This window comes from Choloepus didactylus, chromosome X (assembly GCF_015220235.1).
Source record: "Choloepus didactylus isolate mChoDid1 chromosome X, mChoDid1.pri, whole genome shotgun sequence".
Lineage (NCBI taxonomy): Eukaryota > Metazoa > Chordata > Mammalia > Pilosa > Megalonychidae > Choloepus > Choloepus didactylus.
In genome coordinates this window covers 40,972,022-40,986,130 of record NC_051334.1, presented here as the reverse complement: position 1 = coordinate 40,986,130, position 14,109 = coordinate 40,972,022, and the positions used below count along the sequence as shown (strand labels likewise).

General features: G+C 36.4%; 1 protein-coding gene across 5 annotated transcripts in view; it reads right to left on the bottom strand.

Annotated features, from left to right (window-relative positions):
• The window catches only part of USP9X (ubiquitin specific peptidase 9 X-linked), a 144,987-nt gene that overhangs the window by 38,867 nt on the left and 92,011 nt on the right, over positions 1-14,109 (bottom strand). For all 5 annotated transcript variants that reach the window (XM_037822178.1, XM_037822181.1, XM_037822180.1 and 2 more), the window contains exons 19-24: positions 13,656-13,867; positions 12,910-13,150; positions 12,412-12,561; positions 11,443-11,563; positions 1,930-2,060; positions 1,438-1,716 (exon numbers count right to left, since the gene is read on the bottom strand). In XM_037822178.1, the coding sequence (XP_037678106.1) occupies positions 1,438-1,716; positions 1,930-2,060; positions 11,443-11,563; positions 12,412-12,561; positions 12,910-13,150; positions 13,656-13,867 (1,134 nt within the window). The remainder of the gene's footprint in view (positions 1-1,437; positions 1,717-1,929; positions 2,061-11,442; positions 11,564-12,411; positions 12,562-12,909; positions 13,151-13,655; positions 13,868-14,109) is intronic.

The following is a 14,109-nucleotide window of genomic DNA, read 5'->3' as shown; positions in this document are numbered from 1 at the left end:
GCTTAACTTGCAGGGGATAAATGATACAAGTACTTTTCAGGTTATAACTCCCCTTCTATATATTGAAAGCATTTCTACCACAAGTATTTAAGATATGTCTGTTTTACTAATTTTGCATTTAGCTCCCCAATGACTGTGAGCTCCTTGAGATTAGAGACAATTATGTACCTTCTATCCATAGTGGCATACTTTCTGAATAAAGACTAGAGAAAAAGTAAAAAAGAAAACATGTAATTGATTTCTTTCATTAAGTACCTATATCAGGGACCATGACAAGATTCTGTTTTTATCCTAACAAAACAAGAACCTGCTTTTTTTTAACCTAATAAGAACCACTTTATTTTTAAAACATGGAAGCCACGATTCAAAACAGTAAAACTTGGTGTGGGGATGGGAGTAGTTTTTTATAATTTCTATTCTTTATTCGCCTGAACAAACCACCAGATATAACATGTAAGGCTTAAGCCATTTAAATTTTTACCCTCCTTTTTATGGAGAAGTTCTAACATACACGAAAGCAGAGAGAATAATATAATGAACTCCCATGTACCCAGTATCCAATTTCAACAATTATCAACAAAGGACCAAAATTATTTTATCGACTTTCCACGCCCTCCCCAGGACTGTTTTGAAGCAAATCCTGGATATCATATAATTTCATCTGTAAATAGTTCAGCAATTATTTCTAAAAGATAGGGACTCTTACTTTTAAATATTAGCACAATATCATTATCATGCTGAAAACAATTAACAATGATTCCCTAATACCACATATCCAGTCAATATTCCAATCTGCCCAATTAAGACCTAAGCCATTTCTAAAGAAGAAAATCTGTATCCCAGAAACTTTATTTTCTACTGGTAACTTAGTAAAACCTTTTCTTTTGATGTATATTAAAAAGAACAGAAATTTCAGCACGAATTAAACACACAGTTGACCTCTCCTAAATAGACATTGAATTCTGGCATGTCTTGAGAACTTTTGGTGATATGGATCAAGGATGATACCAAGGCAAAGACCAAGTCAGAATAAGCTCAGAACTGGAGATTATGCCAGTCAAGGTGGGAAGGAGGCTGGCAACAGGCTAAATCACTTAAATCTCTTTTATGACCGCCTGTGTCTTTGTATACCTGTCAGGTATGAGTTAACAAGAGATTCATATGTGTTTTTTATTAGGTTTAAAATAACTGAAAGACAAACAAAACTTAAGGGGGTAGGGAGAAATTGCCCTCTCAAGTTACTAGTATAGTCAGTGAAGAGCATTCGTACTTTTAATACAAATATAATTTAATAAAAGAAACCCTCCAGTGAGATGTCATTGGAAAGGAACTTTAAACATTCTGAATCAACTTTGCTTTAGAGTTGGTGAGAAATTTAATAACTTTAAAAATTACTATCGACTATTGTAGAAAGATTTTTAAAAAATTTGTTATTACCGATGTCATGGGATTCACGCCTTCTACACCTGGCTGACAAGCTTCTGCCACAGCTCGAACATGGCCATAGCCAATGGCAGTTAGCAACAGTTTGGCAATTTTAAGAGCATTGAGGTAGGCACCCCTTCGAGTTTCCATATCTGCATTTGGGAGGAAGTTATTCCTCGTTAGCATACTCAGGACAAGGGGCAGGCCACCACTCTTCAAGAAGTGAAATTGAAAGTCTGAGGAATCATCAGCCAGAGGTGCACCAGCAGGCATTAACAAGGCGTAGACTACCTGGAAAAAAAAAGGGGGGCGTGGGAGGAGGCAAGGACTGTATTAAAAGGTGTTTAAAATAATTTAGTAACTTTTCTCTTTATCATCACTGCTAAGAAATTCTTGACCATTTCAAAAATATTTCATTACAATCTTATGCATGTTCTTCACAGTACCATATAAAAAGTCAGATTTAAAGAACGCTGAGTGAACTCAAAAGGAAAAGAAACCAACCTCTGTTAGGTATAGCACTTGTGAGGCCGAAGGACCAAAGAAAAGTGAGTCAAGAGATGGACTAAGGCTGCTTTCTCCGAGTTTTGCATGATCTAAACAAATAGCTCTTAATTTTTCTATTGTTGTGCTATCTGTAAGGAAAAAAGACAAAGTCCATAATAAAACATAATTCAGGCGTTCATAATATTTCACTTTGATATTTTGAAGGTTATTTTAATAGAGAAAAACAATCAATTCAGTTGAGCTACAGGCTCAAACTTCACAAGATATAACCAGACCTGAATTGGTAAAAATCAACCAAGGCTCTTTAACGAGTCAACTCAAACAACATCAAGTGGCCTCAAATTAGTATGCCCTACTCATCCAATAGAGACTGGGTACTGGGGGAAGAGGAAAAACAAAACAAAACAAACAAACAAACAAAAAAACACCACTTAAAAGGAAGCAATTTTTATTGAAAATAAAAAAATAGAAAAATGTCAAGTTCTTCTCACTAACTTCCCTCATGTTTGTCCCTACTGACACTATGTGTTAACTGCTTTGCTTTACTGAAAGAGACTAAGTGGTACCCTAGAAGTCGAACCTTAAAAAAAAAAAAAAAAAATCAAAAACTTGGCATAATGTTTAATATTCACCTCAAAGTAAGCAGGACTGATTTTTCATTCTGTCATAACATTAAAATGAGTTTCTTTTAAATCACAGTAAAAAGAAACAGTAAAATTTTTAAAAATCCCATGATATAATTATGTTATTTGCTATCAGACATTAAACTTAAGAATATCAAAGTACTTTCTAAAGTTGATTGACTAATCTATTTTCAAGGTAATTGTCCTATGATTAAAACACCACTTGATTAAAAAAAGAGAGCAAGTAATCTTATTTAAGTAAAAACCTCTTTTGAAGAAGAAAATAAAGATAAAAAAGATTACTGTAATTTCCTCAGGATAAACTAACTTTAACAGGCCTGGAAATAGCTGCCATATCATATCAGACAATTTTCAAATTTTGTTGAAATTACTGTTTTCCCCAGTCTGAAGGAACATAGTGACATAATGTAACTGAAAATGTTCAGTTTTTATAATAAGACTTTTGTGAGTATCTTCTCATGTCATTAAATATTCATCTCCTCCATCAATTTTAGTAAAAATTGACAGCATGTCATTTTACCAGTAAACCAGTTTCATCCCTATTATTACTGCATAATGGGCGTATAGTTTGTCCCCACCCCCTCCACCCCCCCTTTTAAATGAAGATCCTTGCAACTAAATCCTTACAATTATTTCATTAGGAGAAAATCCTGCAAGCAGAAAGAAATGTAAGGTCCAAGGCTTTCAACAAATGTTGTCAAATTACTGTCTAAACCAAACAATTCATAATCTTACCAACTACATGTGAAAATGTGCTTGCTTTAAAAACATTCTGAGTCTTTACACTGAAAGCATGAACAAAAGAAAAACACAGATAAACTTGTCTTTGTTGAAAGTAAAACTTGTTTTTATCAAGAAAGCGAAAAGACAACCTATAAACTGGGAGAAAGCATCTGGAACCCTATGTCTGCAATAAGGGTTTGATATCCAGAACACAGAGAGAACTACTACAACTCAACAACAAAAAGACAAACAGCCCAATTAAAAAATGGGCAATGGCCTTGAAAACGACATTTCTCCAAAGATATACAAATGGCCAATAAGCCCATGAAAATACGCTCAACAGTAGCCAGTAGGCAAATGAAACAGTCACTGTGGAAAAGTTTAGTGGTCTCTCAAAAAGTTACAGATTAAAACAGAATTACCATATGATCCAGTAATCTCACTTCTATGTATATACATACGTGCCACTACCATGAACCTTAAAAGATATAAGCCAGACACAAAGAGAAAGATACTGCATGATTCCTCTCATATGAAGTAGCTAAAATATGCAAATTCATAGACACAGAAAGTAGCGTACAGATTACCAGATGTGAGGGGTGGGGTGGGGGGATTAATGCACAATGGGTATAGTGTTTCTGTTTGGGGTGATGGGAAAGTTGTAGTATCGGATAGTGCTGAGAGTAGCACAACATTGTGAATGTGACTAATCCCATCGAATGGTATGCTTGAGAGTGGTTAAGATGGGCAAGTTTATGCTGTATATGCTTCTACAATTTAAAAAACAGAGAGAGACAGTAACAATCATATGCAATACATGAAACTGGACTGGATCCAATAACGGAGGAGAAAAGGCCCAAAAGGACATTACTGGGACATATGAAAATATTGGAATATAGAGTATAAGCTTTATATTGATGTTAAAGTTCTTTAACTTGATAAATGTACTTAAGGTGGTTATATAATCCTTGCTCTTAGGAAATGTACATGGCATGGAAGTATTATGTGCTCAAGGAACATGATGTATACAATGTACTCTTCAACTGTTTATAGAAAAATAGATGGACTAATGATAGATGGATAAACAGAACGACGTATCAAATGGAACAAAATGTTAAAATTGTGGATCTGGGTTTCTGGGAGGGAGGGGTATATTAGAGTTCTCTACATTGGTTTTATTTTTGCAACTGTCCTGTAAGTTTGAAATTATTTCAACATAAGTTTAAGGGAAAAGAATTCTAAGTGAAGGATGGAGGCAAAAGAGAGTAAGAGAAAAGAAACAAGAGCACTAAGAAAAGGAAGCAGTGCATTCTAAGCAAATCATTTAATGTTGTTGGATTATAGTTTATTCATTTTTGGGGTCTGAACCAAATGATCGCTAGAGGCCACGCCAGCGCTCGCATTCTATGAACCTAAATCATTTTAGGTCTTCAATTATACATATTCTCATTTTATAAAATACGGAAGAGAGGAAATTTAAACCACCCATAGTAAGTCTAAGAAATTATGGCTATAGCAATGTGTTGTTAGAAAGTATAGAAAACAATGAGCAGTAACAGAGACTTTAACAGTATACATTTTGGAGGCTACCTATATTTGAGTCCTAGAACTGCCATTTAGTCTATGTGATGCTGGTCAAGTAACTTAATCTCATTGTACCTCAGTTTTTCCATCTTTAAAATAGAGATTAAAATAGTAATTTCCTCATACAAATGTTGGGAGGTTTAAATAAATTAGCAAGTTCAAAGAGCTAACAACAAAATTTGGCATGTTTCAAGCAGGTGCAGTGGCAGTGGTGACTTAAAAAGATGTTCCACTTCACCAGGGCTAGGGGTGTGTGGGGGGGTGACAGCAGCAGTTATTGGAAGGGCTGCATTTGCTGGGCAGGCCAGGAAGCTCAGCTTTGGGGAGCTATCGGAGAAGCTCTTGGTGTACCTTCCTGATCCCCTCTCCAGGACACTTTGGAGCTGCTCTGTGCCCCCTTTGTAGGTCTCTGGCCCTGTTTTGGCCAGGAAAGACTGACCTGGGAAAGTCCTCTGTGGGATGACCCTCCTCCCAGAATTTGCCCTCCAGGCAAAAGCAGCTAAAGACAACAAAAAGAGTGTAACAAATTAAAGAAGTGGACAGTCTGGAACTAAGGCCTGCCAGCTTCAAACACCTGGGAGAGGGAGATCTGTCTCCAAAGAAACACAGGGGGCAACCAAACTCCTTTAAACAGGAGAATTCCAAAACAACTAACAAGCAAAAGCCCAGGACAAGACAGAGGCCCAGAAAGACAGAGAAAACCCTACATGCTGCATTCACCTTGGACAGACCTTCCTGATTGGAGGGCTAAAGATAAAAAACAAACTGTCTTATAACCAAATTGGTCAGCAAACTAAGAAACAGACCTCTCAGGGAATAAATTCCAAAGTTAACCTTTTAAAATATTAAAATGTACAGTGTATAACAAAAGAGTACAAGACAAAGAAACAGGAAAGGATGGCCTATCCAAAGGAAGTGGCTAGGAGGCGGGGCAAGATGGCGGAGTGGTGAGGAGCAGAATTTCGTCTCTCCCCTAGAGCAGCTGGCAATTACCCAAGAACTATATGAAACAGTGTTTTCGGGGTCTCCAGTAACCAGTCACACATTGGACACAAGTTTGGAATTGGAGGAAAAGCTGAGATCACAGCGAACATTGCTTCAGTCAGCCACGCCCCCGACAGGATCAGAGTCACCAGGAGAACTAAAGGCTCCACACCTCCTTACACTGGTGGGGGAGCTGCGGGCTGGCCAGCGCCACCTGCTGGACAGGAGAGGAAAAGCACCAATTCTAAAGGCCTCATAGGAGGGTCTCATTCTCAGGAAAACTCCACACCTTCCCACTGAGACCTGGGCCTCACTAGACTGGGAAAATCTGACTAGGGTCGACCATATCTGAGGAGACCCACTCACAAAAAGGTTACATAGAGGCAGAGCAAGAAACAGAAAAAACAAGAGGGGAAAAATTCTGATCAACTAAACAAAGGAAGTGGCTAGAAACCCAGAAAACACCAAAGACCAGAATATGGGCTTACTAAAAAAAACACTTAAAACAAAATGATCTTAAAAGTGTTCAAGGAGATGAAGGAAAATACAGAGAAAGAATTAAAGGATATCAGGAGAACAATGAATGTGAAATCTGAGAGTCTTCATAAAGAGACAGAAATTTTAAAAAGGAACCAAACAGAACTCCTGGAATTGAAGATCACAATAACTGAAAAATGCCTGGGAGGGTTTCAAGAGCAGATTGGAGCTGGCAGAAGAAAAAATCAGTGTTGAAGACAAGACACTTGAAATGAGTCAGGCTGAGGAGCAGAAAGAAAAAAAGGAAATATTAAAAGCGAAAATAGCCAAAGACACCTCTGGGACACCATCAAGCACACCAATATATGCATTATGGGAGTCCCAGAAGCAGAAGAGAGAGAAAAAGGGGCAGAAGGAATATTGAAAAAAAAAAAAATGACCGAGAGCTTCCCAAACACAGCAAAAGATGTACATCCAAAAACCCCAAAAACACCAAACAGGATAAACACGAAGGAAAATACAGCACATCATGTATCGATCACACTACCTAATGCGAAAGACAAGGAGAGAATTCTGAAAGCTGCAAGAAAAAAAAACAATGTGTTATGTACAATGGAGTACCATTAGATTGAGTTGCCTATTTCTCATCAGAAACCACAGAGGCAAGAAGGCAGTGGGTTGAAACACTTCAAGTGTGCAAAGAAAACAACTGCCAGTCAAGAATTTTACAACTGCAAGAGTTTCTTTCAAAAATGCGATTTAGACATTCTCAGATAAACAAAAGCTGGGGGAGGTTCATCACCATTAGACCTGCCCTACAAGCAATGCTAAAGGGAGTTCTTCAGACTGAAAAGGAAGGATACTAGACAGTGGTTCAAAGCGGCATAAACAAATAAAAACTGGTGGTAAAGGAAACAATTTGGGTATTATAAACGCCAGTATTATTGTGGTGTGTTCTTTGGTATGTAACCCCACTTCTTACTTCCTACAGGTACTAAAATGCAAATGCATAAGTAGTAATGATAAATCTATGTTTTTGGGCATACAATGTACACAGATATAAGTGGTAACAAGTACCAAAAAAAAAAAAAAAAAAAAATGGTGGGGGAACAGCAGGATATAGGAAAAATATATGTGCATGCTATTGCAGTTAAATTGGTATCAAACCAAAAACGACTGTTATATATTCAGGATGTTAAGTTTTAACCTCATGGCAACCACAAAGAAAATAGATGGAAAATGTATCCGGATAGAAATGAGTAAGCCCTCTTGATATGCCACAACACACAAAAAATCAAATAAATATAAAAGTAGGTATTAATGGAAATGAGAGATAGAAAAGGTATAAGACATTCAAAGGCTAAATAGCAAAATGGCAGAACAAAGTCCTGTATCATCAATAGTGACTTTAAATGTAAATGGATTAAACTCTCCAGTCAAACAGCAGAGATGGGCAGAATGGATAAAAAAAGCATGACCCTACTACATGCTGCCTGCAACAGACTCACCTTAAATTCAAACATACAAGGTAGGTTGAGGGTGAAAGGGTGAAAAAAAGTCTACTGTGAAGTAGTAACCAAAAGAGTTGAGGTGGCTATACTATTATCTGATAAAAAACAGTTGGGAGGGACAAAAATGATAATTATATACTGATAAAGGGAATAATTAAATAGGAAGATGTGAAAGTTAAAAGGATAATGGGAACCAGGTTTTTACCATCAGAGAAGGGAACTACAAATATGGAAAAGGAGAAAACTAGAAAGAACCTTGTGGCTACCAGACTGGAATTGCAATATATATATATATATCTATGTATGTATTGTATGTGTGTATATATGTGAAAATATATGAAATAAATGTAGATGTACATACATATATTCCTTAGTTCTATCCACTGAGAGAGCCTGGGGGGCAACAACACACCCAATAGCAATGAGAATGACTAGTGTCCAGATCTTGGCTTCTAAACATCATTCTCCAGTAAAAGAAACTAGGGATCCTTAGACAAATGGTAGATTCCAGGACTGGGGCACAGAGATCACAAGAGGCTAGCCTGGAACATCTTGAGGTAGGAAGTACACACGTGCTCAAATAATGATGGGACCACGTCAAAATGACACGGAAACCATCTTGAAGTGGCTCCCACTGGCCAAATTAGAGACAACTTGAGCATCAAAATAAATGATAGTTAACAGATCATAACTCATTGAATACAATAGGAAACCATGAATCCATAGATTTAAATGAATGAATAAATTGAAAATCTGATCAAGAATGAGAGAAACAGTTTCAAAGTACCCACCCCCCACCCCCGTATAAATGAGCCGAAGATGGCCTCTGTGTAGAGGCCACCCCATGTGTGTTTACTTCTTCACAACAGCCTGGTTCCATCAGAAAAACCCCACAGGCACCAAACTCGAATTCTTACATAACCAATTGTTTCAAAAAAATACCCCCAATAACCAATTTTTAGCTATTTAGAGTTAACTTGTTTTACATACCCTGTGAAACTGGCCCAACATCTGTTCTCCACTGATAGAATAAAATCTTATACTTTTAAGACCTCATGCCACTTCAGAGACATACACACACACCCCTGCCCACCCTCGTGCTGACTCACTGCTATTACCTATATACCAAAAGTTTAGGAGTGTTGCCCTTTCACCTTGCTTCCTCTCTAGTGGCTGCCTCCCACCAATGGCTTTTGGAAAGTTTCCTGCTGTGAGGGCCTGGCCCTCCCACTGCAAACCTGTCAAGGCATGGACCCCAATAAAGTTGTGTTATTGCCATCTAGTGGTCAAATATTTTTCGTGGTCAACTCTGAAATCCTCAGATTCAAATGCATCTCCACACATAATACAAAGTGAAAAAGAGTATTTTTAGAGTGGACAAGCATGGCAAACGCTCAAGTGATCAAAGTGAACATCATCAGTAATAGAGAAAACTGAATTGCACGCCACCTGACAGGATGCATTGACAAGAACAAAGCATTACTTCTGTGGTATTCTCACCAAAGACACAACCTGAACCAAATCATGATGGAATACACAAAATCTAAATTGATGGATATTCTACAAAATAAGTGGCATGTAATCTTCAAAAATGTCAAGGTCATGAAAGTCAAAGACAGTCTAGAAGGAAACTAAACAGATATATCAACTACATGTAATGCGTGATTCTGAAATACAGCATTATTGGAGAATCTTGGATGTGGTCTGCTGACTAGATGGTAGTAATGTATCAATGATAATTTCCTGGTTCAGATGGCTGCATTTTGATTATACTGAAGTATATCCTTGTTTGCTGGGAATATATGCTAAAGTATTTGGAGGTGATGGGCCATCAGCAGATTACTCTCAGATGGTTTTAAAAAAAGTTGTTGAAATTTACTTACAACTTTTCTGTAAGGTTGTGTTTGTTTAAAAAAGTTAAAGAAAAAAAAAGGTTATATAGTATTAAATGATCTGTTTCAACTCTATTTTTTCCACAAACTTTCTTATTTTTAGTGCATAATTTTGAAGAACATTAGGTTTTAGAGGAACACACAAATATTAGAGCAGAAACACTGGAATATATCCTGAAAAACAAAATCGCATGGAAAAAAGAAAGTGTTCTTGAAAAAGTAACACGAGTATCTGGAAAAAAAAACTCAACAGAAGAGCTGGAAAAAGCTAAGTAAAACACTACAAATCTGGACTAAAATTAATGAGAAAAGTTAAGAAAATTAGATTTAGTAGATCCAACACCATACTCACAGACACTGCAAAAACATTTAAAAAAAAGATATTGGCAAGAAGAAAACTATCTCCCCCAACTGAGGATTCTCCAAGCCCACTGAGACCCACCCAAAGGCCTTTCACCATGAAAATTTCAAAACTTGAGGGAAAAATGAAAGCTTTCAGAAACAAAGATCACATGCAAAGGAAGAGAACTCAGAAAGGCTTAGGTCTTCTTATCAGGAACACCACAGACCAGAAGGAGGAAATTTGCAACCTAGAATTCTATGCCCAAACTATCAAATGTTAGGGTTCAGCTGAATTCAGATAAGCAATGTCTCAAAAAAATCTATCTCCCATGTACCCTTTCTTAGATAACTACATTAGGATGTGCTTCAGAAAATGAGACTACCTCAAAAAGGCCCAAGACATAGGAGCCAGTGAACAGGATCAGTCCTAGGAAAATTGTGGAAAGAAGCCCCAAAATGGTAACTGCATGCAGACCAGATAGGAGGAATTAGAGGAAAACTCCAGGAAAATACTGGGTCAACATTATGTAATGCTTCTGACAATATGGAAAATTATTTTAAGAGGTTACTAGAGGGTATATGGGAATAATTAGTGATAGGTATACAAAAAAATCAAGAAAACAAAAGGGGCAATTATTAAATCCAGGAACAAGGCTGTAAGTAACCTTGTGAACTACAGTATTTTCACAAAGCCTTGAAAGCATTAATGCTTAATACGGATTTAAACAAAAACTGGGAGGATGTGGGAGTACGAGTTAAGTTTTAATTTACAAGATAGAACATCAGTAAATAATTTCTAAAATTAACAACAACAAAAAAAAACAGCTGATAGGATATTACTCATAGATATAATACAAGAATAAAAGCTAAAAGTAGAAACTGGTTGTTTCTGTGGGGGGGGGGGGAGGAGAAATGGGATGGGTGAGCCAGGAGACTGGCATTTTTCATCATAAGCCTTTCAATATTTTTGACTTTCTGGACTGTGTTATTAGTTCGTTAAAAAAACAAAGAACGAATTGCTTCTGTATTATTTTTTGCCATTCACAGAAAATTTCTTTTCAGCAATGCTGTGGATGACACATGATCCACACTATAGTCCAGGGGTCAGAAAATGTTTCCCTGCAAAACATGATAGTAATTATTTTGGGCTTCACAGGACCTATGGTCACTGCTCAACTACTGAGCTCTGCCTTTGTAACAAAAAAGTAGCCATGGACAGTTTGTAAATGAATGAGCATGGCCCTGCTGTAGTCTATTCTACAAAGCATGTCCCATTTAGAGACAGATTTGCTAGTATCTCCTTTTATTGACCAACATGTACTTTATTAACATTCTGTTTTAAAAAATTCTTACCTGGTGGCATAAGTTTCATAAGTACTCTTGCTCCACCTCTAAGAGGTGACATATTCAGGCTGCTACCTAAGTCTGCAACTTGCCAGAGGAAAGAGATGTATCTGGGATGAAGTGACATTATCTAGAATTCAAAATACACAAAACATTTACCTGTAAATTACTTAAAAAAAAAAAAAAAAAAAGTCTCCCCAACAACAAATTTTTTTTTGTTAATCTCTACACTTCTGCTTATGCCATTTCTACTCTCCGAAATGGTGTGCCTTTTCCATCATCTCACTTTTACAAATCCTTCATGGTGTAGACAGAATACACCATTCAAGCCACCTCCAGTACTATCTTTGTGACAGCTTTCACTGTTTTGTTAGTCTCTTTCTTTCATATAGTATTTAATTATTAGATTCTGTACATACAAAAAGCTGCCATGTCCTCTACTGGTTAAATTCCTAATCCAATTGTTGTAGGGAACCAAATCCTAAATCCTTCGGCCACTGGAGTGGCTATTATTATTGTAGCCATTAAATTTGAGGAGCTGGGGGAGGGGGTGCAGGGGGAAAGGAGAGAGGGTAAAGAAAGGAGGAGTCGCTGTTTCTTCAGATATAAGACATGTTACAATCTAAGAAATATCACAGATATTTTCCTACAAAAATGGTTCTAAAAGAAGGTTTGGTTTTACAGTGGTATTTTTCTAAATTTATATATTCAATAGTGTTATACTTAAGCTACACATTAATTTTATGTACACATGATACTATATCCATAAAGAAATTCTGTTTTAAATTTCATCAAAGTTACAAGCACTTTTCAGCAAGATCCATTCTGAAGTTGATGGTTAACTGTATAGTTACTGGATATTTTGCCCCATTAAACTAAAAGTTCCTCAAGAAAAAAGAACCATTCTATATATTTTTTATTCCGAAAGAAACTAGCATAATGCCTTGCATACAGTAACTCAAAACTGTATCTACTCACCACCCCTGGCAAACAGCTTTCCACTTCTGGATTGGGACCATCACTGTAATGATTACCATGGTTTCCAGGAGATCCAGTTGAGGAATCTGAAGAACTATCAGGGCTTGAAGGCATATTGGAACTTATTTGTGTAAGTTTGGCTGTAATTAGCTAAAAATGATGTACTACGTTAGTATTAAAGACAAGAAAAGTACTTACAAAATACACAGAACCTAGTGATATACCAAAAAAAAAATTGGAAAAAAAAAAAACTATATTCCCTAAAATTTTAGAATTACATTTAAAAAGTATTGTCCAACATAACCACTTTTACAGGTTTGTTCCTTTCCTCTACCATATTGTGAGTGCTATGATGCCTGCCTTATTTACTGTTATAACCCAAATAACTAACATGGGGCCTTGCACATAACAGACGTGCAATTAAATGTATTGAATAATAAAAAAGTCTCAGGTTTAATTTTCTGGAAAAGTTTGATAATTATACATATATATACTTACGGATTTATCTTTTAAGTTTAATTGTCCAATTAACTTTCTGTCATCTGCAGGATCTATCAGTTCACCACCCACAAACAGTTCAATTTTTGTATGGGCCACGTTGGCTTTAATACGATTAAGAATACATCGTCGTACAGAACCAATTGTATCATTTGTATGAGACCATACGTCCAAATCATCCACTTGTCTGCCCTGGTTTGGAAATCGAACTATAAAAGAAAGGTGTTTACCACGGAAAGCTCTGGGGGGGGGGGGGGGGGGGGAAAAAGGGAAGACATAGTCACATTCATCAGACAAATATTGTTGCCAAGAAAAATTAAGCTGGGCATGTAATATTGGATACTTTTCAAATACCATCTGAAGTACTAAATTGTAAAACCAAAAGAGAAATTTTAGCAGACCATTTAAAAAGTATTTCTTGCTATACTGGCCATGTGTTAAAGTAGATTTTAAGAATTTTCTTCAATTACTCTTCAATCTATGCTGTTATTTTTAACAGTGTAAATGAATGACATCAAAATAAAAACACTTCAACTGCTAAATACCAGTGCAACACTTCACAAGTAATAATGTCAATAGAAAGAAAAAAGAATAAAAAATAAAACCAGACTCTGGAAAACAAGGGCCTACTATGGAAAAATTTAGTCACTTTCCTTTTACTTGTACATTGTCACTTTTTTCATCAAATGGTTAGGAAAACACAAAATAATTAAGAATTAGCACTAGTAAATCAATTATTCACAAACCTTGACATGGGGAGAATTGTTCTTTCCTCATGATAATCACTGTCACATTCATTTATATATTCCCTTAAAACAGTTAATACTCGAACCATTCTAACTGCTTCCTGTCTTGCACAATTAATACTGTCTTTGTCACCATCCAGAACACACAATGTGTCGTAGGAGGCTTTCAAACGATCAAAGCAAGACTGAATGAAGTCTTCATGGATCACCACCTACAAATAATGGGCCAAAATAAAGACAATTCAAGTCACTATGCAATGTAAGACATTAATTCAATTAAAGATGGTCACAGTTAAAGACAGTTCTCAATTAACCACAATCATACTTAACCAAAGAGTCTATAATGACAATATACACATTATGTTCCTTAAAAGGAGGCTAGTGTTACTTAAACTAGATCATTAAAAAAGTGAACTTTAAGATTAGGTATTGGTATCAAAATAAGTTCAATTGA